Source organism: Lithobates pipiens, unplaced genomic scaffold, assembly GCF_037356315.1.
Source record: "Lithobates pipiens isolate NorthernLeopardFrog02 unplaced genomic scaffold, aLitPip1_a1.2 Scaffold_22, whole genome shotgun sequence".
NCBI lineage: Eukaryota > Metazoa > Chordata > Amphibia > Anura > Ranidae > Lithobates > Lithobates pipiens.
In genome coordinates, this window is record NW_027507784.1 from 169,456,000 (window position 1) to 169,482,499 (window position 26,500).

General features: G+C 42.0%; 1 protein-coding gene across 4 annotated transcripts in view; it reads left to right on the forward strand.

Moving 5' to 3' along the window:
- The window catches only part of TRAK2 (trafficking kinesin protein 2), a 102,054-nt gene that overhangs the window by 24,972 nt on the left and 50,582 nt on the right, over positions 1-26,500 (forward strand). For 2 of the 4 annotated variants that reach the window (XM_077448617.1, XM_077448618.1), the window contains exons 2-3: positions 14,785-15,030; positions 18,703-18,894. In XM_077448617.1, coding sequence (XP_077304743.1) covers positions 14,994-15,030; positions 18,703-18,894 — 229 coding nt within the window. In that variant the 5' untranslated portion in view covers positions 14,785-14,993. Of the gene's footprint in view, positions 1-14,784; positions 15,031-18,702; positions 18,895-23,395; positions 23,547-26,500 lie in introns of those variants that run through there. The other 2 variants (XM_077448620.1, XM_077448619.1) reach the window with 2 other exon arrangements.

Sequence of the window (26,500 nt, forward strand, 5' to 3'; positions counted from 1 at the left end):
GCTCTAAGGCTGACCATAGATGGAGCAGATTTCTGTTTCTGCAACCACAGATTGATTCCCCCATCAGCACAGTGCTGACAGGTGAATGCCTCCCAGCAGGGGGAGCCGCCCCCACCTGGAGAACACAGGGATTATTGCTAGCGATAATTGCATGTAAAATCCGTCCGGCTGGTTGTACCCATGTTTATTGATCAACTTGAGTACATGCAGCCTGCCCATACATGGTTTGAACTGGCCGAGGTATAAAGCGTCTATGGTTAGACTTAGTTAGACTTCTGTAGCTGCCAACAGGTAGTTTGACCCACTCTTCTTGAGCAAACTTCTCCAGCTGTGTCTTGAGTGAAGGGGGACTTCTTCAGACTGCTTCTCCCATAGATATATATAGTATTGCAGTCCCTGCTTATAGAAGGCCAATTCAGCCTCAATACATAACCAAGCCTCCATGTTTCACGGTAGGTGTTCATTTCTTTGAAAGCTTCATGTTTCCTCTGTGAACATAGAGCTGATATGACTTACCTTCTGTTAAATGTGTGGTTGATTTTCCTCTTGTGGCCACATCCAGTGAGGTTGGCCACACTCCCATGAACCTTAAAGCTAAACTTTAGCTACAGGTTTATTTAAATTACTTACCTGCAATGAAGTATATCCCACAATGTGCAGGCCGCTGGATTTTTTAAGCAATCTTAACTGCAGGGCTGCCCTGTCCTCTTCCTGGTTCTGAACCTGTGGTGCTATTCGGTTAACAGCTTTGGGTATCTGGGCTCAGCTGCACTAAAGATGATATGATGGAGACACACCTTCTTCTTCTCTCCTCCATTGAGAAAAGTTATTTCACTGATTACACTGACTGTAACATGATCTGTGAATGGAGGCGATCCTGTGACTCAACTTAAAGCGGAGCACCAGGCACCCCCCCCCCCCCCCCCCCAAAAAAAAAAAAATTAAGTCTACAGTTTTTGAGGCTGCTGACTTTTAATATTGGGGCACTTACCTGTCCCGGCATCAAGCGATGTACCCACCCAAGCCGTTATTGGGTGCTGGTGCTGCGCTGTTCCCAGCAAAATAAAGGGTTATGCTGCTACAGGTAGCAGTACAAATGTAAATTAAATGAATCGATGATATTGCAAAAATTGCTAATAACACCGTTATGATAATTCTAAACCATTCTAAATAAATCGTGACTTCCAAAATACTAGGTGGTGATATCAAAGTGCAGAGTGCAAACAATAAATTACTAAAAAAAACTGTGAGGATAGATCTACAAAGTATATGATATGTGCAAAACGAAACAAATATAAGCAAAAAAGTGCAAAATCAACAACATAAACATTCCTGTGCAAAATGCAATCCAGTGTGCAAAGTATATTCAACAGTAAATAGTGCCGACTACTGTCAACTAAAGCTGGACCATGCAAATCCACAGTGTGCAGAATGCAATAGTAATATATAGTAAAGTCTATTAGAATATTTTCTTCTTTATGTGAATGCGCATTCCCATGAGCAAGTAGCAGAATAAAGTGCTGGGGGAATGAGGTGTATCCTCTTCGTGTAAGCACACACTAGTGGGAAGTGACCTCTTACCTTGTGGTAATGAGGTAACTGTGTAAAAATAAACACTGTAAGTGGCTGCTTCTTCTCCCCTGTATCCCTGGACCAGAGTGGGTTCTCTATTTGTCTTTGTCCCTCAGTGGATGCAGGAACAGAAATAGAAGACAAGGGGTGGCGGATAGTGTAGTATTTTCAGCAGTAATTTATAATATAGCAATAAAGGTACTCGCATAACGCAAATAAAAAAACACTTATCTCCACGAGCGGTGAGCTTGTTTGCCTACGTCAGTTTAGAGTGCCTTATCCGCCCCTACGGGTGACATCACAATCACGTGACTTCATCAGGGAAGAACGGCAGTGAAGTCTTGCGGCTTCACAGACAGTTTTGTATCTGGCATGTGCGAAGCGTGCTGCGCTTGTTAATGGGTCATAGTCTTCTGCGACCAGTGAAGTGTCCCAGAAGGCTGCGGGCGAAGGAGGGGAGGGTGAACTGAGCCGGAAGTTGGAGTAGGTACCTGTCAAAACCAAGTACCGGCTTCCCCTTCTCTCCCAAAAGGTACCAAATGCGGCAGTGAAGGGGGAAAGGAGGTAGACAATCGGAGTGTCCCCTTTTGGGTGGAGCTTCACTTTAAAGCAGTATTAAAACCAAAATTGCAATACAGTATATTGCACATTACTAATCATTAGCAACCTATAATTTATTTATTTCCCTTAAGATTATTAAAGTATTCAGAATTTGAATCCAAATTAGATGTGGTGGCTGCATTTGTTTTATTTTTTATTTTTTTACTATTGTTTTCACCTGGTGATCTGGCCAGTAACACACCTCCTGTATTGGAGTGCCCCCCACTCTGGATGAAGAAGCACGGGGCACATTTGGACAGAAGCATTGTTAGTAAGTGAGGGTAGTGTTAGATTTACTAGCAGCTGGAGTTTGGCTTCAAATTGCTAGTAACAGGTCCATGACAACTTGGTATAGGCCAATAAAACCAACATAATAATGTATGTATCGTTTGATATCACTCTTGGATTAAAAACGTAATGACGGCATCTATATAGCTTGATGCTTTTAATGGGTAACCTCCAATCTTCAGGAATAGATGCAACAATCTATAAACATAATCTAAAATTCATTGATGTGACTGGCCAAATGGGGGGTGGCTAGGGAAGTGGAAGAAAAATTGGTATAAATAATGAGGGTGATATCCATGATATCTGATCATTGTTGGCACCCCTGCCAGTGATGAAAGGTTTGTCTGATCCCTGTAACTGATACATCTGCAGGATAACTTGTTCTATTGAAAAACAACAGTCTTACTAGCCAGATCACCAGATGAAAATAGAATGAAAAAAAACATAAAAAAGAAAACTAATACAGTCATCACAACAAAGACTTGTTTGCTTTTAGTTTGCTTGATTTGAATAATGCTTTGAAGCCCCTACAACGTAACATTTATACATATATATAGAATCTACACCAGCAAAAAATGTTGATATCAGTCTATACATCCACCTTAAAATTGTTCATATCTTATTCATCTTATTTGCTTTTCATATCTATTTCTATATATTTTTTTATTTTATCCATATTTACTCACATTCATACCTCAATCATCTACCTTTTCACACACACAAAAGGGAAGGGAATTTTTCCCATTGTTGCCATGTTTTTAAATTTGAATCAAAGAGTTAGAAAAAAGCGCCAACACAGAATGGTACTGTGGGAGCCTAAGGTAGCGCAGTGCCACGTCCTAAACGTTATTTTGATTAGATAAAGGAAATTAAAAAAATGGACTTTCCAGGCACCAGTCATAGAAAAATAAACAATAACTTTATTATCGATAATTAATACACAAACATAAGACATTTAAAATACTTCAAACTAATTGCAATGACAGCTAAACCTCTCCAATATGGATATTAGGTGTCAAAACCATGGTGTATGAGGCATGTATGGCTATGATGGATAATATCATTCAAATAAATTCATAAGCTCTACATTTTTTGCAAAAATTGCTTCTTCAGGATCTTGATAAATATTCTAAGGAGAGATAAAAGCAATCAATAATTATAACAGCTATGACAATAAATGTTTAGTATAAGTATATAGAAAATCTCAGAATACGTGAAAAGTGCAGGATCGCATCCAAGGACGGCCATATGCCCATTTTTTTCAATTTCCTTTGTTTTTAAATTTGAATTATTTAGACTCTCTTCGAAGTTATACATTTATTTTTTTCCATGGATTGCATTTCATTCATCTCGCATACCCATTCTATAATTGTTGGACATTTTGCTTTTTTCCCCAGTTACAAGCTACTATTGTTCTTGCATAACATTTTCTGAATGCAGAGGCCCTATAGGATAGAAAATATGTTTTTATGCTGACGGAATAGTTGCACAACTGTTCAGGGTGAATATGAATCAATGATTTTTTTTTCATTGAAATAGTTTTTTGTTTAGTTTTTTGGGTTTTTATTTATTTTAATAAAATGCCTTTTGGAGTAAAAAATCTATTTAAGATACATTAATAATTTCGTTTATTCAGCATGAATTGGAGCTTAGTTATGCAGCTTAAGGCTGTATATTCTGCAGTATTTACATTTTTGGTAAACTCATTCAATGAATCCAAGCTCTGCAAGCTGACAAAACATGCACAGCATTGATGCATTCTAGGGGTGCAACGGATCAAAAAACTCACGGATCGGATCGTTCCTCGGATCAGAGTCACAGATCGGATCATTTTTCGGATCAGCAAATAACTGAATTTGCAAAAACCTGTGAAAATTCCACCACCATATAGTCCTCACTGTAATATCCATGTCCTCTCCCCCACTGTAATATTGGCTGGGTACAGCTGGGTATCGCCGAGTATGGCTGGGTATCACCTAGGGGTGCAACGGATCGTCACCAATCCGTGATCCGAATGGGTGACCCCTTTCGGAACGGCACAAGCCGCGGAGCGCTCCGCAGTCTCAGCCTTAGGAAAGGCCACGGCTTTGGCCTAGTTCCGAAGCGGCAGCCATCTTGGTGCACCCATCGGAGTTTACAATGTGATCGGTTCCTCTCTCCCCTCTGTGTACAGATCTGTACAGTGGAGGGGAGAGATCAGATGGAAGTAGCGATGTGGGCTGCATCTGTAGTGCCAACAATGCTGCTCTGTGACAAGTGCAGTCACAGCAATCCCTCCATACCCTGCCAATACTCTGCAATACAATACTCTGCAATGCAATACCCTGCCAATAATCTGCAATACAATACTTTGCAATGCAATACCCTGCCAATACTCTGCAATACCCTTCCAATACTCTGCAATGCAATACCCTGCCAATACTCTGCAATGCAATACCCTGCCATACCCTGCAATACTCGGTAATACCCAGCCATACTCGGCCATACCCAGCCATCATGCTCAGCCAATATTACATTGGGGGAGATGATGTGGATATTACAGTGGGGGGATTGTGGATATTACAGTGGGGACTATATGGTGGTGGAATTTTCACAAGTTTTTGCAAATTCAATTATTATTTGCTGATCCGAAAAATGATCCGCTCCGTGACTCTGATCCGAGGAACGATCCGATCCGTGAGTTTTTTGATCCCTTGCACCCCTAGCATCACCGAGTATTGGCAGGATGGCTGTGACTGCAGTTGTCACAGAGCAGCGCGGTGAGCACTACAGATCCAGCCCACAGCGCTGCTTACATCCAATCTCTCCGCTCCACTGTACAGATCAGTACACAGAGGGGACAGAGGAACCGGCATCATGCCATGACGCCGGTTTGTTTACAAGTGATCGTTCCGTCATTTGACGGAGCGATCACATGGTTAATGGTCGCCAGGTGTACAAAGGTGGCCGCCGCTCCGGAGCTAGGCCGAAGTGACCCGTTCAGATCACGGATCGGTGGCGATCCGTTGCACCCCTTATGCATTCACACAATGTCGGAGCGATCACATGGTTAATGGTCGCCAGGTGTACAAAGGTGGCCGCCGCTCCGGGGGTAGGCCGAAGTGACCCGTTCAGATCACGGATCGGTGGCAATCCGTTGCACCCCTTATGCATTCACACAATGTCACAGTAACCATGAGATAAAACAAAGTTCAGGAATATTCCATTGTTTTGAAAATCTGTGTAATTTGATATCCCGTTTTACTAACCTGACAGCTTATTATTCTAAATGGGAAACCTTCATTTTGTTTGCAAGTATTAAAGATTCTAACTACCAGCAAGAATGAGTCCTTGCATTTAAAGATCGCCTGTCATTTCAGATCCATCATGGCAGTGCCTGTTAGCGGGAATCCACTCACCTGCTGCCGACGTGTCCCTCCCCTTCTTGTGTCGCTGCCACATCAGCAGCTGTCCCATTAAAGTGAATCAAATCAAGCCTTTTTTACCAGTGATTTAGAACATGATTTAAATTGAACTGATTTAAATCAAATCCACCCTGCAACTTTTTTTTATCAAATCTATTATGTTTTAATAGTTTTTTTGTTTTATAAAATCTATTATGTTTTAATAGTTTTTTTGTTTTGTTTTTTGTACAAAATAAAAGAGGATGTGTTGAGTAAAGAGATACCAAATATGTCAACCCTCACTGCTCTACAGCTGTAAGCTGTTTAGAAATTCAGACATTAGGTGTACTTGCTACTGAGCCAAGTGTTAAAGAGTTTAATGACCGGAACAAAGAAGTTATCTGTGAAGATAATGGTATGTAGGCTTGTTGATGGATTTCATTTTTTTTTTTTTGTTTGTTTTTTTCATTAGGAATACTGACTTGGTGAGGGAAGAAGAACTCCATGAAAAATGTTTATTCTCCCATGCAGTGGGGCTGTGCCAGCACTGCTTGTCTAGAAGCGTAAGGAAACACTATACTTACCTGATACTCTGGAAAACCATGCTCCCCCAGATCCAGCAGTGGACTGTTTCTGCCGTCCTCACTTCCAGAGCTGGTCTATGGGCGTGATGACGTCAAGAACAGTCCATTCACAAGACCACTAGCATGTGGGGGAACAAAATTTGCAGGAACCAGTCTTGCGCTTGGAGGATCAGCGAATTAAGTTGGGTATATCTCTGCCCCGCAATCGCCTAGACAAGAGTGAGCAGGTAACCAATGCAGTGCTGGCACAGCTCTACTGCATGGGAAAATAGAACTTCCCCCGGAGTTCTTCTTTAACAACATGTTGTAAATAGAAAACTATATAAACAACATAGTTGTAAATGACGTTATATATGTCTTTATAGAGTACAGTAAGTTTTAAATCTCTGCTCTGGGCAGAGCCTTATGCTGTAAAACAGTAATAATGTTTTGTAATAAACTATGCAATGTGTCTATGCATACAATGTGTAATGTACACTAAATGCATAGTCACTGGTTTATTTTTTTAAATAAATACTACCTTTTAAAGAAAATAGTTCATATTTACCTGTCCTGCCACCCACTCCATCCGCTGAGTTGGCCAGAAAATCTTCTGGATGTGTTGATTTCATGGTCCTCCCGCTGTGCTCTGTGGGTTCATCTTCTAACCTCCATGTTATTACTATGGCCATGTAAGAACATAGCAGATGGAAGGTAGAACCACAGTGTGCAGAGGGGGGGACCAAGCTTTTGACACACTTGGAAGTGTCAGATGCTGAAAATTGTTTAGCCACCACAGCTGGTGTTTGTCACACATCTATCATTTTCACAGGGTTGTTGGTGATGAAAATCCCCATATTCTACTCAGTACAGGTTTTCTTTACAGTAAATAATTCCACTTGTAGGCCATTCACAGGATTAAAGGCCTGTTCATAATCGCCGCAATGATAAGAAGTCTGAGTCTTTTATGACCCTTTTATAAGAAACTGGCACCAGACGGGTAATAACCTTTTTAGATTATAAACTGACCTTTTCCTAGGAATCATAAATTGATCCAAATTCGAGTGACGTTTAATACGGTTATAAATGAAGAACCTTTGCTTTGCATTTTCGGGGAGACATAAGTATTTGTGTGTTGATCCAAAAATGTCCACATGTCTTATGCTGTGTAATGTGGTAATGATTATATGATGGGAAAGTGCCAAATATTTTGTGGCCCAAAGCAGAGATGTATTTCTGAAAACACTTTAGGCTCCAAGCACACTGGAGCTCATAAACGGCCGTTTTTTTAAAGTTTGGGGGGTTTTTTTTGACAGCCCCCACTCTGTTATTCTATGTGTCCATGCACACATAGATGGTTTTTTAGCTTTTATCAGCAGTGGCATTTATAGGCTGTTCTCTGAATGCCATAAAATCGCGTTCAAAGTGCCGTTTTTCTGACCACAAAAAAAGCTAAAAACCGCTAAACGTGTATTTATTAGCATTTGGTGTTCTATTTTTTCAGAGCATTGTGGGATTTTCGGAGTGTCCTCTGTGTGTTTTTATTAAAAATGCCCATAAACGCTAACACTAAAAAAAGCTCAAACGCTATTACAAAACGCTGTTAAAAGCGCATTTTTCATGCAGTGTTTTCTGCCAGAAATCTGGCGTCCAGAAAAAGCTTTTTTGAGCTCCAGTGTGCATGGAGCCTTACAAAGCAAATAATACTTTTACTGGTTCAAGTTTAGCTGTTTATTTTCTATGGGGGAAAATGTAAAAAAATAATGTCAAGGATAGGCGAGCTGGATTTTTAGGCAGCTGAATGGGGGTGTATTAATACTGCAGCCATGGTGCTTTGCTTTGTGGCGCAATAAAAATGATCCCCTCTGATGTGTTCAGCAAACACGACATCTTCAAGAGAATGAGGCTGTGTCACAGCCAAGTGCTAAGCTTGTGGTCACAGCGCCGTGTTCCCATTCAAAAAGACTGTTTTGCTGTTAAAAGAAAAACCAGATACTCTGGAGGCAGCAGTATTGCCTCATGAATGCCTGACAGTTGCCCCTGTACCACTCTCTGAAAAGTGATCCACCGTGTATCTTTCTTCAAAGAGTTACCCAGGTGTACAAGAGCTCCTACTTGGTGGCAAATGGGGATTTTAGGCTACAGTCCTCATCTGTAAAATACTGAACGCTCAAGTGTTCCAAAGAAATGGGTGATTAGTCTCTCATCAGATCAATAATACATTATCAGTATAATAATCAGCAATTCCCTTTTTGAGAATTGTTATATTGCGACAGTTTTATGAAATCCAGAATTTGAATGGCAGCTAAACTGACTTGGTTAATGAATGGCCATATCCAGCCACTGAGTAGGCTTCATCAATACAGCAGATCTTTGGATGAGCGCTTATGAAAACATTCATATTTTGTTGGCTATAGCAACATGCAATTGAAGACTACTCTTATGCCGCGTACACACGATCGGCAAAACTCACATGATCACTTTTTGTCGGAAAATGCGACCACGTGTATGCTCCGTTGGTCTTTTGCTGGCGGAATTCCAGCCAGCAAAAGATTGAGAGCAGGTTCTCTATTTTTCGGTCGGAAAAAGTCCTATTCGAAAATGCATTAGTCTGTATACAATTCGGACACGCAAAAAAGCACGCATGCTCGGAAACAACTCGGCGCATGCTCTGAAGCATTGAACTTAATTTTCTCGGGTTGACGTAGTGTTGTGCGTCACCGCGTTCTTGACAGTCAAAATTTCAGAGAACTTTTGTGTGACCATTTGTATGCAAGGCAAGCTTGAGCGGAATTCCGTCGGAAAAACCATCCAAGTTTTTTGTGACGGAAATTCCACTCGTGTGTACACAGCATTAGGCTTGTTTCACAACAATGCGGTTTGCTTGTGCACAACAGTCCATTTGAGTAGGCAGCTGTATCCACTGAAAACGCAGGGAAAAGCTTCTCGCACCCTTTGCTAAAATGCAGCTGCAGGGAAGCCACATGCAATGCGTCAAAGTGTCTGAGGGTACCATTAGAATTAATGATGCCCCCACGCATCTCCTGAGTGGCAGCACAGTTTTTTTCTACATGGGAACAGGTACGGTCTTACAGCGGCAACCACCTGCAGAAATGTGAATCTAATCATTTAGCCATAGCATATCTAGATTATAGTTTGAGAATCATTTATCCATAAGGCTCTGTTTACGCAACTTTGGATGGGTGCAACTTGTCCCTCTGCAAAGTCGGAACCTACTGTTTGCATGTAAAACATTCAGGTATGACTTGAAAGTCGGACCACAGTAGTGCATGAACTACTTTGAAGTCGCTATGACTTCAAGTCATACATATATGAATGGTCATCATTGGAAAACATGGAGAACGACTTGTCATGCAACTTTGATGTCCAAAGTTGTATCACAAGTCCCACAAGTGTGAATGGGGTATAACAGGCCTAGATTATAGCTCTGATCTTTGGACTACAACTTTCCAAGTTTCTTTTCACAAAGGTTAAGGGCTAGTTCTGTCCGTGTTTTCTGCACCACTTTCAAAATGCACTTGCAATCTGTAGTGGGTGTCAGTGGTAATGACACCCCCAATGCAGGTCACAAACGCAGTGCATTTGCCTGCACAGGATCGCTGGTACGGTCTGGGATGAGTTCAACCTATTAAAACGAATGGTCTGAAATCTCACTGCAACCACATCGTATGTTAATTGCACAGGAAGGCACAGCATGTTCCAGTGCGATTCATGGTGTGAACTGGCCCTTAAAGTATAACAATTATTTACCTGTGATGTAGAGCTGCATGATTAATTGTTAAAAAATCACCGTCTGGATTTGGCCCCCCTCACAATCTTAAAACGGGCATTTCACAGGCAAAAAAAAAAAAAAAGTTGGCAAAGTTTATCACAACGTTGTTCAGTGCTGAGCGATAAAAATAAACATTCTATCTTTTGGTTCTTCTAGATCAAAGGGAACTTTGGTCTGCAAATGAGGGCAGTTTAGCCAGTTAAAGTGGAGTTCTACTCATTTTTGTGTTTATTAAAATCAGCAGCTACAAAAAGTGTAGCTGCTGTCTTCTAATAAACACACACTCATGTCCCATGATCCAGCGATGCTGCCACCGAACCCACGCTTCTCTCCCTCGCCTCTCTGCCGCACCGGCATAGCAAGTGTGAGCACCCAGCTGCGCATGCACAAGTAACGCAGCGCCTCCCTGTTGGTCGGGCAATCTTCTGGGACCTGTGACATGTCCCAGAAGATTGCAAGGAGGGATAGGGAGAGGAGGACTTCGGAGCGTAAATGGGAGCATGTAACTGTCAAGACTAGGTACCGGTTTCCTCACCCAAAAAAAAATTACATGCAAATTTGTCATATTGGGGGGGGGGGGGGGGGGAGTGCTTAAAATGGAACTCCCCCCCTTTTGGGTGGAGCTCCGCTTTAAAGATAAGTTAAAATCAGTATTTTTTGCTAGAAAATTATTTAGAACCCCGAACATTAACCGGTTCCCAACCAGCGCACGCCGATGTACGTCGGCAGAATGGCATGGGCAGGCAAATTGGCGTACAGGTACGTCCAATCTTTAATGCCGCCCTGCCATCGTGAGCACGCCGCCGGCGGTGCGCTTGCGTGCTGGTCGGGGTGGCTGAACGAGGAAATGCCATGGTAAACAGCATTTTCCCGTTCTGCCTAGCAACTAGTGACGCTGATCTCTGCTCCATGTGATTGGAGCAGAGATCAGTGTTCACTAAATTAAAGCCCAGCCACTCACAGTTGGTAACACACCCTAGGAACACTTAACCCCTACACTGCCACCCACTGGTTAACCCCTTCACTGCCAGTGTCATTTAGACAGGAATCACTGCATTTATATAGCAGTATGTTGTATAAATGACAATGGTCCCAAAAATGTGTCAAAAATGTCCGATGTGTCCGCCATAATGTCGCAGTCACATTAAAAATCACTGATCGCCACCATTACTAGTAAAAAAAAAAATTTATAAAAATGCCATAAAACTATCCCCTATTTTGTAAACGCTATAACTTTTGCGCAGACCAATCAATAATCGCTTATTGCAATTTTTTTATTTTTTACCAAAAATATGTAGAAGAATACATATTGGCCTAAACTGAGGGAAACATTTTTTTATATATATATATATATATTTTTTGGGGATATTTATTATAACAAAAAGTAAAAAATAATGCATTTTTTTCAAAATTGTCGCTTTATTTTTGTTTATAGCACAAAAAATAAAAACCGCAGGGGTGATTAAATACCACCAAAAGAAAGCTCTATTTGTGGGAAAAAAAGGACGTCAATTTTGTTTGGGAGCCACGCTGCACGACCACGCAATTGTCAGTTAAAACGATGCAGTGCCGAATCACAAAAAGTGGTCTGGTCTTTGACCAGCAAAATGGCCGGGGCTGAAATGGTTATACTGTATATATTTTTTTGGCAGCGGCCCTAGAGAATAGGTTGTTGCAATATTTTATGTCACACCATATTTGTGAAGCAGTCTTTTTTTGGGGAAAAAATATACTTCAACGAATTAAAAAAAAAAACGAAGCAGTAAAGTTAGACCAATTTTTTTGTATAATGTGAAAGATGTTATGCAGAGAATTGCGATCTTTATTCTAAGCAAAAAAATTGTGATCCTCATTTTATCCAGAATCGTGCAGCTCTACTGTGATGGGACCATTTGTCCCAGACCTGCTTCTTCGTTACTCCAGGAGAAGTCCTGTATTTGTTATTTCAAATCAAGCACTCAATCTTTAACACATTGGCCATCATATATAACATCTAAGATGTTAGACCTGCAATTGGCTTTCCAATAATGGAAGGGGTTGCTTGCCAACAGTAAAAATGTACAATACCTCATAAATGTGAGCACTTTTTCCTGTATCTGCTTTGGTAGCCGAGGGCTATTGTAACAGTACAAGGAATGCTTCCCATGGAAAGTTACGCAAGAGAAAGTATATAAGAATTGGTGTCCTGACAACGCAGTTGAAAAGCCGGTTCATAACTGTGCTGCACAGAGCATGATTTCATATTGTTTGGCAGTTTGCATGCTTAATTAAAGCTTCAGGGAGTCAGACTTGACAGCAATTTAAAAGCTGAACATTTACTGAAATGTTGCTGCAAATAACACCAGAGGCAATGAGATCATGTGATTCTCCAGCTTCTAGAATCACTACCTAAAAATATTTAAGATGCCATTCATTTGAATGACACCTCAAATTGTGGTGCGGGTTTCCTGCGATTGTCGTGCTGATTTGAGGTGTTATTCAAATGAGTCCCGCAGTTTGTCATTCACACATCGGCGCTCTTAAATCGCGGGCAGATTCACGGCAAATCTGCCTACGATTCAAAACGCTGTAGTGTGAAAGCAGCCTTATGAGTGAACTTCATAACAGCTGCATTTCCTATAGTGATGCTGTGATTGTCCCACAGCTATCACATGGTACCTGGGCCAATCACAATTTTTACTTATTAACTTGCAGATGTAACGCAAATGTGTGGCCTGGGCTTGAAGCCGTTTTTCAGTTTTTCTAGAGCCGGCAGTTGGCTTTCTCGTGATAACAACCAGTGTTGAAGCCGCTTGGCTGTTAACCAAAGGAGCTGGAGCAGGCCTTCCGCGATTCGACCCGTCCCACCAGGAGGCCCGAGCTACCAGCCAGCACATCTGCCGGCTGGGCGAATACCCGAATAAAGATGGAATCCACTTCGATTTGGTCTCGGATCTTGTAACCCTGAAGCAATGTCATGACATCACTTCCGGTTTACAGAAGACTTAAAGGCGCCAAATTTAAAAAAATGACAGCATTCAAAACAGCCAATCTTGGTGTTTTGAATGCTTTTAAGTGCAAAGGAGGGGTATAGGTTCTTATAGACCCCAGATCTCTCCATAAAGAGTACCTGTCACTGACTATCACTGTGACAGCAAAAAAAAAAAATCTGAATTTTTAATTTTTTTTTTAAGAGGAAGTAAACCCTGATGGGTTTACTTCCTCTTTAATTCCCTGCAAAGGTAAAGCATAATGGACTACTATGCATCGCATAGTAGTCCATTATGTGTCACTTACCTGACGCAGGAGCCAGCGATGTCACCGCTGTCCCCTGTAGTCCAGAGCATCCAACTTCTCGGGTCTCCTGCTCCGCCGCTGTCATTCGGTGAAGCCACGATGACGTCACTCCCACGCATGCGCACTCGCGGCATATCGCCGTTTACAGCGGCGCGCTCAGTGCGTAGACAGCGGTGCCTGTCTTTCGGCAAATATCTCCTAAACCGTGTAGGTTTAGGAGATATTTCTTGGACCTACAGGTAAGCCTTAATCTAGGCTTACCTGTAGGTCAAAGTTGGTTGTAAGGGTTTACAATCACTTTAAGGGACAGTGTAAAAAGAAAGCGCCCCATCCCTCCGTGCTCACGCCCAGAAGCGGACTCATATGTAAGTTGCGCCCACAAATGTAAACAGTGTTCAAACCACACACATGGGGTATCGCCGTGATCATTGGAGTGAGAGCAATAATTTTAGAGCAAGAATACCTTTTCTGTAACTCTAAACAGGTAACCGGTAAAAAATAAAAAGCGTCGCCTATGGAGATTTTTAAGTATGATAGTTTGTCCCCATTCCACAATTGTGCGCAATTTTAAAGCATGACATGTTAGTTATCTATTTACTCAGCATAACATCATCCTTCACATTATACAAAAAACTTGGGCTAACTTTTTACTTTTACTGTAAAGTGTCCTTCTTCCAAAAAAAATTGCATTTGAAAGACCGCTGCACAAATACAGTGTGACGTAAAATATTGCAACCATTAGCCATTTTATTCTCCAGGGTCTCTGCTGGGAAAAAAATAAAGATGATATATATATATATATATATATATATATATATATATATATATATATATATATATATATATATATATATATATATATATATATATATATATATATATATAAAATAAATAATGTTTGGGGGTTCTAAGTGATTTTCTAGCAAAAAATATGCTTTTTAACTTGTAAGCAACAAATGTCAGAAAGGCTTAGGCATTAACATATAGTGTACTGCCACCAGTCAGTATCCCTGTTCACCGCCACATCAGTCATATAATGACACTGTACTGGTAAAAGCATGTAAAAAAAAAAAAAAAAATCCTAAATCTCCCTAGGAGGGCCAATCATTTAGTTGTGTCTGTGTCCCCAGGGGGTGGTTTATTCTCAGTGACTGTCCCAAACACTGGTGCCATCAACAACTTCCTAAGGAGTAAAATAACATAATAGAGTTTCTGACCCCTCCTCGCAGATTGAAATTTTTTTTGGGCTTGACTTCCACTTAAATATGCGAGTCAGAGTTACAGTATGTTTTTTTTTTTTTCCTTTTAGGTGACATGAAGAAAGAAAGGTGAAGTTCAGCACTCGCCCTGAGCCAGCCCGTGTGTCTATTGCAAATGGTGTTCACAACCAAATCCAACATTACCAAAGTATCACCGCTTTCTGCCTCTCCGCTAAACCGAAACTACAATCCAGAGCCAATGCACACCGGACATCACAGCAGATGCTAGAATCAGCCACCTGAACCTGAAAAATAACTCATGAATATTCAATGTGGAGATAAAGCCCCGGGCAATGGTAGGTACATTGCAAAACAAGGAAACATTTAAACCAGAATATTACAAAAATGCCAAGATAGAAGATGTTGCATTGCAGCTTATTTTTATATAACCTGTAAGCAAATGTTTACCATTGTGTTCTAGCGGCCCCCATCTGTGTTTGAATGAGAACAGGGAGATTATTTGCCCAATATATAGGTGCTTTGTAGTGGTGCACCAAAATGAAAATATTGGTGTCAAAGCCGAAAACTCAGGAAGCACTTTGTGAAAACTGTAATTGATAGTTTAAAAAATACAATAATATATTCTATTATATATATATATATATATAGCTATAGTGTGTGTGTGTGTGTATGTGTATGTATATGTATATGTATATGTGTATATATATATATATGTGTGTGTGTTTGTATTATATTTTTGTTGTTGCCCATTACCTTTTTGAAGCAATTTTAACCACTCAAAGAACGGAAGATTTGCCCCCTTAATGACCAGGCCATTTTTTGCGATATGGCACTGCGTCGCTTTAATTGCAAATTGCGCAATCGTGCGACCGTGTACTTAAACAAAATTGATGTCCTTTCTTCCCACAAATGGAGCTTTCTTTTGGTGGTATTTGATCACCTCTGCGGTTTCTATTTTTTACGCTATAAACAAAAAAAGCCGACAATTTTGAAAAAGGAAAAACAATTTACTTTTTGCTATAATAAATATCCCCCCCCCCCCAAAAAAAAAAAACCAAAGCGAATTTCTTCATCAGTTTAGGCCAATATGTATTCTTCTACATATTTCTGGTAAAAAATAAAAATAAAATCACAATAGGCGTATATTGATTGGTTTGCGCAAAAGTTATAGCGTCTGCAAAACAGGGAATAGATTTATGGTATTTTTATTTTTTTCCCTTTTTTTTACTAGTAATGGCGTGATATGTGATTTTTTTTTTTTTTTTTTTTTTTTTTTTTTTTTAAGCAGGACTGCAACATTGGGGCAGACAAATCGGACCCTTTTTTTTTGGGACCAATGATGTTTATACAGTGATCAGAGCTTAAAATAGCCACTGATTACTGTATACATTTCAGTGGCAGGGAAGGAGTTAACACTAGGGGGGTGATTAAAGGGTTAAATGTTCCCTAGGGAAGTGTTTCTAACTGTGGGGGAAGTGTACTGACTGAAGGAGGAGAGAGATCGCTGTTCCCGATTACTAGGACCAGCAGATCTCTCTCTACTTCCCTGACAGAGCTGGGAATCTGTCACAGATCATTGTTCTGTGCGTCTCTCAGGAGCGATTGTGGGTTGCCGGTGGACATCGCAACCACGAGCAATGGCTCTTATGCACTGGGGTGGGCATGTGCCCCCTATACCTCCTGAAGCGCCCGCTGCAACAGCTACGGCGATTCATGCAGGGTAGCCAACCTGCCACTGTATAACAATGGCAGCTGGTCGGCAAGTAGTTAAAAATCCCGCTTGCTGCATATTTCGCAAATCACACCTCTCCATTGAAATGCATTGAAAATGCAGCAAGTGTGTTGCATTTTTGATGCATTTTGTGAGTCACATGACCTATCAAAAAAACACATCATGAGCAAGGTAAAATCTGCAGCCATTATCAGCACTTTTTTCAACTCAACAACAAAACCCCTATTTTCGGGCGCATTTTTCTATACATTACTAGTGTTTTGTTTTACCATGCAACTTTTGTCTTTGTGGTGCATACAGATGTCATATTATGCATCAGCCCAGACAGCCAGACAAATGTTTAGTTTAGGAAAGGGTCAGAACCACTCTGTTTTTGCTGCTATATGTTCCCCCTGTGTTGAGATTTCCCTTCACTTGTTCTCAGCACAGGAAGTCGTATAAAATCTCTCCAATAGCAACACATGGTGGTGGTGGGGTGTGTGTGTGTGTACCATCCAGGGTTGTTCTCAATGCGTGCTAACATTTAATACTGTCAGCACGCATTGATACCCAGTGCCTCCTCTGTAGTTCTGGCTCCTGTGAATTTAGTGGGAGGCGCCGGGAGTAGTGTAGAGCACGAGAGGTGAAGAAGGGAACTTCCAATGGTAGCGCAGATCACAGGCTGTGGGAGGGAGCACAGAGCTGGAGCACATGGTTGGCTAAGGGGGGTGAGCTCAGATGATTAAAGCGGGAGTCCACCGGGACTCCGCGTTTTTTTTTTTTTTTTTTTTTTTTTTTTTTTTTTTTTTAAAAAGCCAGCAGCTACAAATACTGCAGCTGCTGACTTTTAAAATAGTGACACTTACCTGTCCAGCGCACCCGCGATGTTGGCACCCGAAGCCGATCTCTAGGTCGCCTGTCGGGTCCTGCCGCCGCCATCTTGGGTATGGGAATCAGGAAATGGAGCCTTTCGGCTTCATTTCCCGGTTCCCTACTGCACATGCGCGAATCGCGCTGCGCAATAAGGACGCTTCCCGCTGCCTCTGGGATCTGTGTGTTTCCCAGCAGGCAGCCGGGCACTTGCGGAAAGGGGCGTACGTTACGCCCCTTTCCGCAGAGAGCTATCCCGGAAGTGGGTGCAGTTACCTGGATTATCCAGGTAACTGCACCCCCCTCCCCCCTGAAAGGTGCCGATTGTGGCACCGGAGGGGGGGAGGGTTCCGATGAGCGGAAGGTCCACTTTAGGGTGGACCTCCGCTTTAATCTGTGTAAGGCAGTAGTGTGATGCAGAGTAGGGGGCAGAGAGCCAGAGAAAAAATACTTGATTGGACTTTTTAGGCACACAGATAGTTAGTCTAAAAATAGTTGATTTTATTTAGTCAAATGTATAAAAAAGAACATTATTGCATATAAAGAGTCAATAAAATTAATATTAGTACACCCTCATACAGCAGATCTGACACCTTGCAGTAACAGTAGCACAATATGAAACCACATTCATAGACAGGGACAAAAAATATACATTTTTAAAATACAGTCTCCAAGTAGAGATGTGGATATTATGAAAGAATTGAGTCAGAAGTGTGAATCCGGGCGTGGATGATTCAATCATTAGTTCGACATGTTGCGCGTAATCAAATATAGCGTTGATTAACAGCATATGTGTATTCAAACAATCCGTTTGTATATCAAATATAGGGCTGAAAGTTCATATGGGCTGACATCTCCAAAGATATGGACTCATAATATCTTTGGAGATGTCAGCCCATATGAACTTTTAGCCCTATATTTGATATACAAATGGATTGTTTGAATACACATATGCTGTCAATCAACCACAATTTAAATATTTCTTTGTGTATATAAGTCCGCAGCATGATCCAGGGGGAGAAGAACAGAGAGCCGGAGCGTTGTGTGTGTGTGTGTGTGTCTATATATATATATATATATATATATATATATATATATATATATATATATATATATATATATATATATATATATATATATATATTATATAGGCTACAGTGTGATCCAGGGGGAGAGGAGCAGAAAACCAGGCCATTGGGTGTATAAGGCAGCAGTGTTATCCAGGAGAGGGGGGCAGAGATTCCGGAGCATTGGGTGTAAAACACATGTAAAATTCATGTTTGTGGTCCACTGGATTCAAAATTTTGAGTTTAGTGGTCCATGAGGTCCAAAATTTTGGCGATCACTGGTTTATAGTATTTGTAAAATACAGATTTTAAAATGGAGAACTGTGTAGCTAACTCTTCTTTATCTCTTCCTTCACTAGAGGTCTATCATAGCCAAGATGTCCCTGAAATGGAACTGGTGAACATGTTAGAGGATCAACTACCCCAGTACAGGTTACGAGTGGACTCCTTATTCCTCTATGATCACCAAGACTGGATCCAGTCCCCAACTAAAAGCAATGGACCGGGCAATCTTTCTCCTGTTCTGGCTGAAGAGACTTTCCGTTACATGAGTAAGTATCGCACTGTAAGCAGAATGCTGGTAAAGTCTCCTTACTAGTCTGATTTTAGGTACTCTTGTCACAGTGTACAAATAGCTAACTGGCCTTACAAATTAGAAACATATACTTTTTAACCACTTGCTTACTGGGCACTTAAACCCCCCTCAGTCCCAGACCAATTTTCAGCTTTCAGCGCTGATGCACTTTGAATGACAATTGCGCGGGCATACAACACTGTACCCAAATGAAATTTTTATCATTTTTTTCCCACAAATAGAGCTTTCTTTTGGTGGTATTTAGTTACAGCTCGGAGTTTTATTTTTTGCTAAACAAACAAAAAAAGATGCAAAAAAAAAAAAAAATCATGTTTTAATAGTTTGTTATAAAATTTTGCAAACGGGTCATTTTTCTCCTTCATTGAAGTGCGCTGATTAGGCGGCACTGATGGCTGCATTGGTGGGCACTGCTGGGCTGCATTGGTGGGCACTGATAGGCTGCATTGGTGGGCACTGATAGGCTGCACTGGTGGGCACTGATAGGCATAGTTAAGGCGGCACTAATAGGCACAGATAAGGCGGCACTGATGGGCAAAGATGGGCACAGATAAGATGGCATGGATGGGTGGCACGGATGGGTGGCACGGATGGGCACTGATAGGTGGCACTGATAGGTGGCACTGATAGGTGGCTCTGATAGGTGGCACTGCTGGGCACTGATGGGAGGCACTGCTGGGCACTGATGGGCGGCACTGCTGGGCACTGATGGGCGGCACTGGGGTGCAGCACCTTTGAGGCACATTGTGGGCACATTGTGGGCACTGTGGGTGGCACTGTGGGTGGCACTGCTGGGGGGCACTTTTATTCAGGATGGCACTGCGGTGGGCAGGTGGTCAGCTGTATTGCTGGCCATGATCGGGACTGATTACCGGCTCCGTTCTATCACATGATCAGCTGTCATTGGCTGACAGCTGATCACGTGATAAGGGGTCGGGATCGACCCCTTGCACGGATCGGTGATCAGGCGAGTCTCACGGACTCGCCGATCACAGAGCGCGCCGCGCGCGCCCCTCAGGGCGCGCGCAGGCCGCTCGTACCCGGGACGACGTCAATAGACGTAGTCCCGGAAAAGTAGATCCGCGCTAATGCCGTCATTTGGCAATAGCACGGATCCCAAGTGGTTAAGCATTGCATTCACATTTAGATGCCTGCTTAGGCAAATGGGATGCTGTCTCGGGTCAGTCTCCTATGTAAATGTTTACACTTACTCTCAAGGTTGAGACCCATAATACCCATAATACCACATCTTATTGGCCACTAAGCCTGCCCATCATAATAATGAGCTTATTACAAAGTTGCATGAGGGTGGCGATCTGTCAAGGTCTTTTAGGAATTCGGCCACCCCAGCTGCACCTAAGGATTTCTGGGGTATTTTTTTTTTTTTATTTCTTTGTTTTCCTTTTTACCATTTTAAACAGACAATGAAAAAGAAAGCTTAAAGAGGAAGTAAACCCTGATGAGTTTACTTCCTCTTTTTTTTCCCTGCAAAGGTAAAGCATAATGGACTACTATGCATCGCATAGTAGCCCATTATGTGTCACTTACCTGACACAGGAGCCAGCGAAGTCGCGCTGTCCCCTGTAGTCCGCCGCATCCATCTTGCTTGTGGCGTCTCGCAGCTCCGCCGCTGTCATTCGGCGAAGCCGCAATGACGTCACTCCCGCGCATGCGCACGGGAGTCGACAAATGCGGCAGCTCCATTTTTGGAACTGCCGCGTTCAGTGCGCCTGCGCGCCGCTGTCTACGGCGCATGCGCCATAGACAGCGGTGCCCGTTTTCCGGGCAAATATCTCCTAAACCATATAGGTTTAGGAGATATTGCTTGGACCTACAGGTAAGCCTTAATCTAGGCTTACCTGTAGGTCAAAGTGGTTTGTAAGGGTTTACAACCACTTTAAATAAACACTCTTTCCATTACTTCACAATATATTCATTAATATATATATAAACCAATACAAATCAAAATATTCTATTCTCTTTATATCTAAACTTCCATGGATTTCTGGTGTTTTTAACTAGTATTACATTGCAGTCAGTGTATTGTAAAAGAGCAGAATGATTTTATTTTATTTTTTTTGTAGATTCATACTTACCTAGGTGGGTGCAGCATCAGACTGATGCTGCATCTGTCCCCTGCCACCTCTTCACTGAGAACTGAGCCACCGGACATTGCCAATGGCTCAGTTCTCTCACCTTTCCAAGCGGAGAGCTGCTGCCTGTCAATCGGCAGCTCTCCTGGTCTTCCTCGCTCACTGGAGCACTGAGCTGTGGAGGGGCGGGGAGCGGCTGTCTCAGTGGCTCGCTGAGAGGCTGAGACTGCCATAAGTCCAGGCAGCTGGCGGATCCAGACTTCCTAAGTCGGGATGACGCGGTGTCTGAACTGATTCCTGTGACATGGGTCACAGGAGTGCAAAACAAATTTCACTCCTTTGACCCATAGGAGAAGCCCAGCCTAAAAAGCTCAAGCTGGACTTCTCTCTTTAAGCCTTTACTATCTATACCCATCATTTATTGGCCTAGTACTGCTAAGCATTGGTTTCATGACTTGAGCTGAGGATAAACTGAAATGTTTCTCAAAAAAAGCCAATTTTTCTAATGCTTTAGGATTAGTTTTGGCCTGGTAGTTTAGAAAATACTGACCCATTTTTAATGGTTACATTTAGGGACAGAGATTAGGGGGTACCGATAGGGTATAGGAAAGGTTTTAAGTGTTTAGATTAAGTTATGAGAATTTGTTTTCAGATTTAAGGGACTAGTTTGGGGTTAACATACAAAAAACAAACACATACATTTATGCTGCAGCATTGGTGTGAAGCTGCAGCAGTTCCATGTCTGTTTTAGGCCTGAGAACTGAGCGATCATATAATCACTCAGTTCTCGGTCTGATCAGAATGGAGAGCAGTAATTGTCTGTCCCTGCTCTCCACTCTGTTCCTCCAACGCTCACTGGAATGCCAGGCTGGAGAAGGGGCAGCTGCAGCTGCCTCTCAGTTGCATGCTCGATCAGGCAGGTGGCTGGATCCCGATAATATGATCAGGATTTTTCCAGAGCCTCAAACGTCTCTGCCACACATTCTGGGTCACAAGAGAGCAAAAGTAAGTGCACTCCTGTGACTTATTGGAGAAGTATGGCCAAAAAAAGGCCTAGGCACACTTCTTACTTTAGAGTTAAGCCCCATACACACGATCAGAAATTCTGCCAGCAAAAGTCGGATGTGAGCCTTTGGTCGGAAATTCTGACCATGTGTATGCTCCATTGGACTTTTGCTGACAGAATTCCAGCCAGCAAAAGATTGCGAGCAGGTTCTCTATTTTTCAGTCGTAAAAAGTTCCAGCCGGAAATTCCGATCGTCTGTACAAATTCCAACACGCAAAATTCCTACGCATCGGAAGCATTGAACATAATTTTTTAAGCTCGTCGTAATGTTGTACATCACTGTGTTCTTGACAGTCGAAAGTTCAGAGAACTTTTGTGTGTATGCAATCCAAGCTTGAGCGGAATTCCGTCGGAAAAAACATCCAAGTTTTTTACGACGGAAAATCCGCTCGTGTGTACGGGGCATTCGAGATTTATTTTATGGGTTGGAGTATCGATTTAAATGTTGGGGTAGGTTGTAAACCCTTTTTAAAAAATCCCGAAAAAAAAAAAAAATCCTGCAAGACAAAGACATAATGAGCTAGTATGCATAGCATACTAGCTCATTATGAATAACTTACCTGAGAAAAAAGCCCCCGAAGCGGTCCTCCGGCTTCCTCTTCGGCGCTGCCATGGATCCCGAAGCGACTTCCGGGTCTTGCGGCTCCGGCGCTGTGATTCGCTGGAGCCGCGATGATGTCACTCCCGCGCGTGCGCACGGGAGCTGACGCTCGCGACATATCGCCGTGATCTGCGGCCTGCGTGCCGCTGTCTATGGCGCATATGCCGTAGACAGCGGTGGCTGTCTTCGGGCAAATATCTCCTAAACCGTATAGGTTTAGGAGATATTTCTTGGACCTACAGGTAAGCCTTAATCTAGGCTTACCTGTAGGTCAAAGTTGGTTGTAAGGGTTTACAACCACTTTAAGTGTCTGCTGTTAATTTTAGGCATTAACTTTTAGTATTAGGTTGTGATGGTTGGAAAATTTTCCTAAGGTGATTTCTAGCTTTGTTCCTGCCAGCAGAACATCCTGCTTCAGGTTGCCAATGCCTGAAATGAATTGACTGTGTGACATCGGAATCAGAGACATTAATCTGATAATAATAATATATCAATATATGTAGGATCTGCAGATTGTGCTTGGAATGTGGTTTACACAATAGCTGACTTACAGGTTGCTGCCTATAATAAAAGTAGAAGTATTCACAAGTAATATTGATGTTTTTATCTGAGCTGAGCTGGGCTGGGCTGTTTTTTTTTTTTTATTGCACTGGATTGCCCGAGGGAAAGTGTGCACAACTCTGTACATAGGTTTCACCCAGTACCTGGCTAGTCACACAATGCAGGAGCCAGGACTGGTTACACCACCTCAGGTCTGACAGCGCTGTGCTCCTTCATCATAACAGCGATGGACAACGGTGACATGGATTTTAATCAGAATGAGGATGTTCTTAACTCAATTAGCCTGCAAGGTGAGCTTGCTTTGAATGCTCCAGTTTGTCAATTGTACAGTGCTAAGGTGTAATCTCTCATTTTTAATAAGTGACCAGATCACTGTACTGAATATTGCAAACTTTTTAGGACTTTAAAACTGCAGAGCGAGAATATGGAGGCTGCCAATACGAACCTCTTTTGAGATTTCTACTTGCCTGACTTCTGCTGTTCTGTTGGTTTAAAAAAAAATTGCAAGGCACTGACATAAAACACAGATCAGATCTAACCTAACGCCAACTTTCTAATCTGCATGCTTGTTCTGCTTGAGTTGCTCAAATATATTGAAGAGACAGCCAGGCAGACAGTATTTTTCAAAGGAGGTCAGCACTGCACATTCCTAAACTATTTTATTTTCATAGGGTCCCTTTAAGCTCTTTTAGAATTGCCTCAGATGAGGGCTGAACGGCATCTGCAACTGTGCAGTAGCTCATTAGCAATACTGGGTAACACATGGGTAGGATGGAAAAAATCTGACATCACAGAATGGCAAAGACAGACAGTCTGGGTTATTTACTAAAGGCAAATCCACTTTGTACTATAAGTGCACTTGAAAGTGCAGATGCTGTAAATCTGAGGGGTAGATCTGAAATAAGGGGAAGCACTGCTGATTTTATCATCCAATCATGTGCAAGCTAAAATGCTTTTTTTTTTTTTTTTTTTTTTTTTTTTTTTTTTTTCCTTGCATGTCCCCCTATAGCTCTACAGTGACTTCACTTCCAAGTGCACTTATAGTGCAAAGTGGATTTGCCTTTAGTAAATAGCCCCCTATGTGTAACATACTACAGTGCCTTGAAAAAGTATAAATACATTTAGGTGTAAGTGTCACCAATAAATGAGTGACTGTAGTTTTTTAATTATAGGCTGGCCAAAGTTACACTTTAAATGGACTATTGACAATCTTGTTTTTACATACAGTGCCTTGAAAAAGTATTCATACCCCTTGACATTTCACACATTTTGTCTTGTTACAATAAAAAACATAAATGTATTTTATTGGGATTTTATGTGATAAACCAACACAAAGTGGCACATGATTGTGAAGTGGAAGGAAATTGATAAATGGTTTTCAATTTTGGGGATGTCTCTACCAGCTTTGCACGTATAAAGAGTGAATTTGTTTCCCGTTTTTCTTTCCAAAATATCTAAAGCTCTGTCAGATTGGATGGAGAGCATCTGTGAACAGCACTTTTTAAGTTTTGCCACAGTTTCTCAATTGGATTTAGGTCTGGACTTTGACTGGGCTATTCTAACATGCAAATATGCTTTGATGTAAACCATTTCATTGTAGCTCTGGTTGTATGTTTAGGGTTGTTGAGACTGTGGCAGAGGTTCACCTTCCAGCAAAGACAAGTCTTTTGCAGACAATAACAGGTTTTCTTCTAAGATTGCCCTGTATTTAGCGCCACCCATCTTCCTATCAACTCTCACCAGCTTCCCTGTCCCTGCTAAAGAAAAGCATCCCCACGACATGATGGTGCCACGATGGAATGGTGTGTTCAGGGCGATGTGAAGTGTTAGCTTTCCACCACACAGTGTTTTTCTGTTAGGTTAAAACGTAAAATTTTGGTTTTATCTGACCAAAGCATCTTCTTCCACATGTTTGCTGTGTCCCCCCACATGGCTTCTCGCAAACTGCAAATGGGACATCTTATGGCTTTCTTTCAGCAATGGCTTTATTCTTGCCACTCTTCGATAAAGGCCAGATTTGAGGAGTGCACAACTAATAGTTGCCCTGTTTACAGATTCTGCCACTTGAGCTGTGGATCTCTGCAGCTACTCAAGGGATACCATGAGAAGCGGCTGCTTCTCTAATTAATGCTCTCTTTGCCCGAGCTGTCTGTTTTAGGTGGATGGCCATGTCTTAGTAGGTTTGTAGTTGTGCCATACTCTTTCCATTTTTGGATGATGGATTGAACAGTGCTCCGTGAGATGTTCAAAGCTTGGGATATTTTTTTATAACCTAACCCTGATTTAAACTTCTCCACAACTGTATCCCTGACCTGTCTGGTGTGTTCCTGGGCCTTCATGAAGCTGTTTGTCCACTAAGGTTCTCTAACAAAACTCTGACGGCTTTACAGAACAGCTGTATTTATACTGAGATTAAATTACACACAGGTGGACTCGATCTACTAATTAGGTGACTTTTGAAGGCAATTGGTTCCACTAGATTTTAGGTAGGGCTATCAGAGTAAGGCTGGATTCACACCTATGCAGTTTTAGTGCTTTTTGCATTTTGCTGATTTGCACTACAGTCCATTTAACATGGTTTCCTATGGAACACGTTCTATGGTGCAAATCTGCAAAATGCAAAAAGCACTAAAAATGCATAGGTGTGAATCGGGCCTAAAGGGGGCTTAATACAAATGCACGCCACACTTTTCAGATATTTATTTGTAAAAAAAATGTGAAAACAATTTATAATTTTCGTTCTACTTCACAAGTATGTGCCACTTTGTGTTGGTCTATCACACAAAATCCCAATAAAATACATTTACATTTTTTGTGGTAACATTACAAAATTTGGAAAATTTCAAGGGGTGTGAATACTTTTTAAAGGAACCTTAAATAATGAATAAAGTGTCGTCTGCCTCCTATCTGGATGCTGTGATTGAACACCGCCCTCCTAATTGATGACATTATTTTGAGTTTGAGTTCTTTATATGAGTTTTGAGTAAAGTAAGGGTCCTTTCACACGGGGCGGATCAGTTCTGATCCGCCCCGTGGATATCCGTTTGCTCAGCGGGGATCACTCCGCCGATCCCCGCTGAGCAGGGAGATGACAGGTCTGTCTCTGCACACTGCACAGGGACGGACCTGTCACAGCGCCGCTCTCCCCTATGGGAGATCGGATGACGACGGACCGCAGTGCCCGTCGTCGCCCGATCCGATCCGCAGACGGATGGAAAAATAGCTTTTTCCTCCGTTACACTTT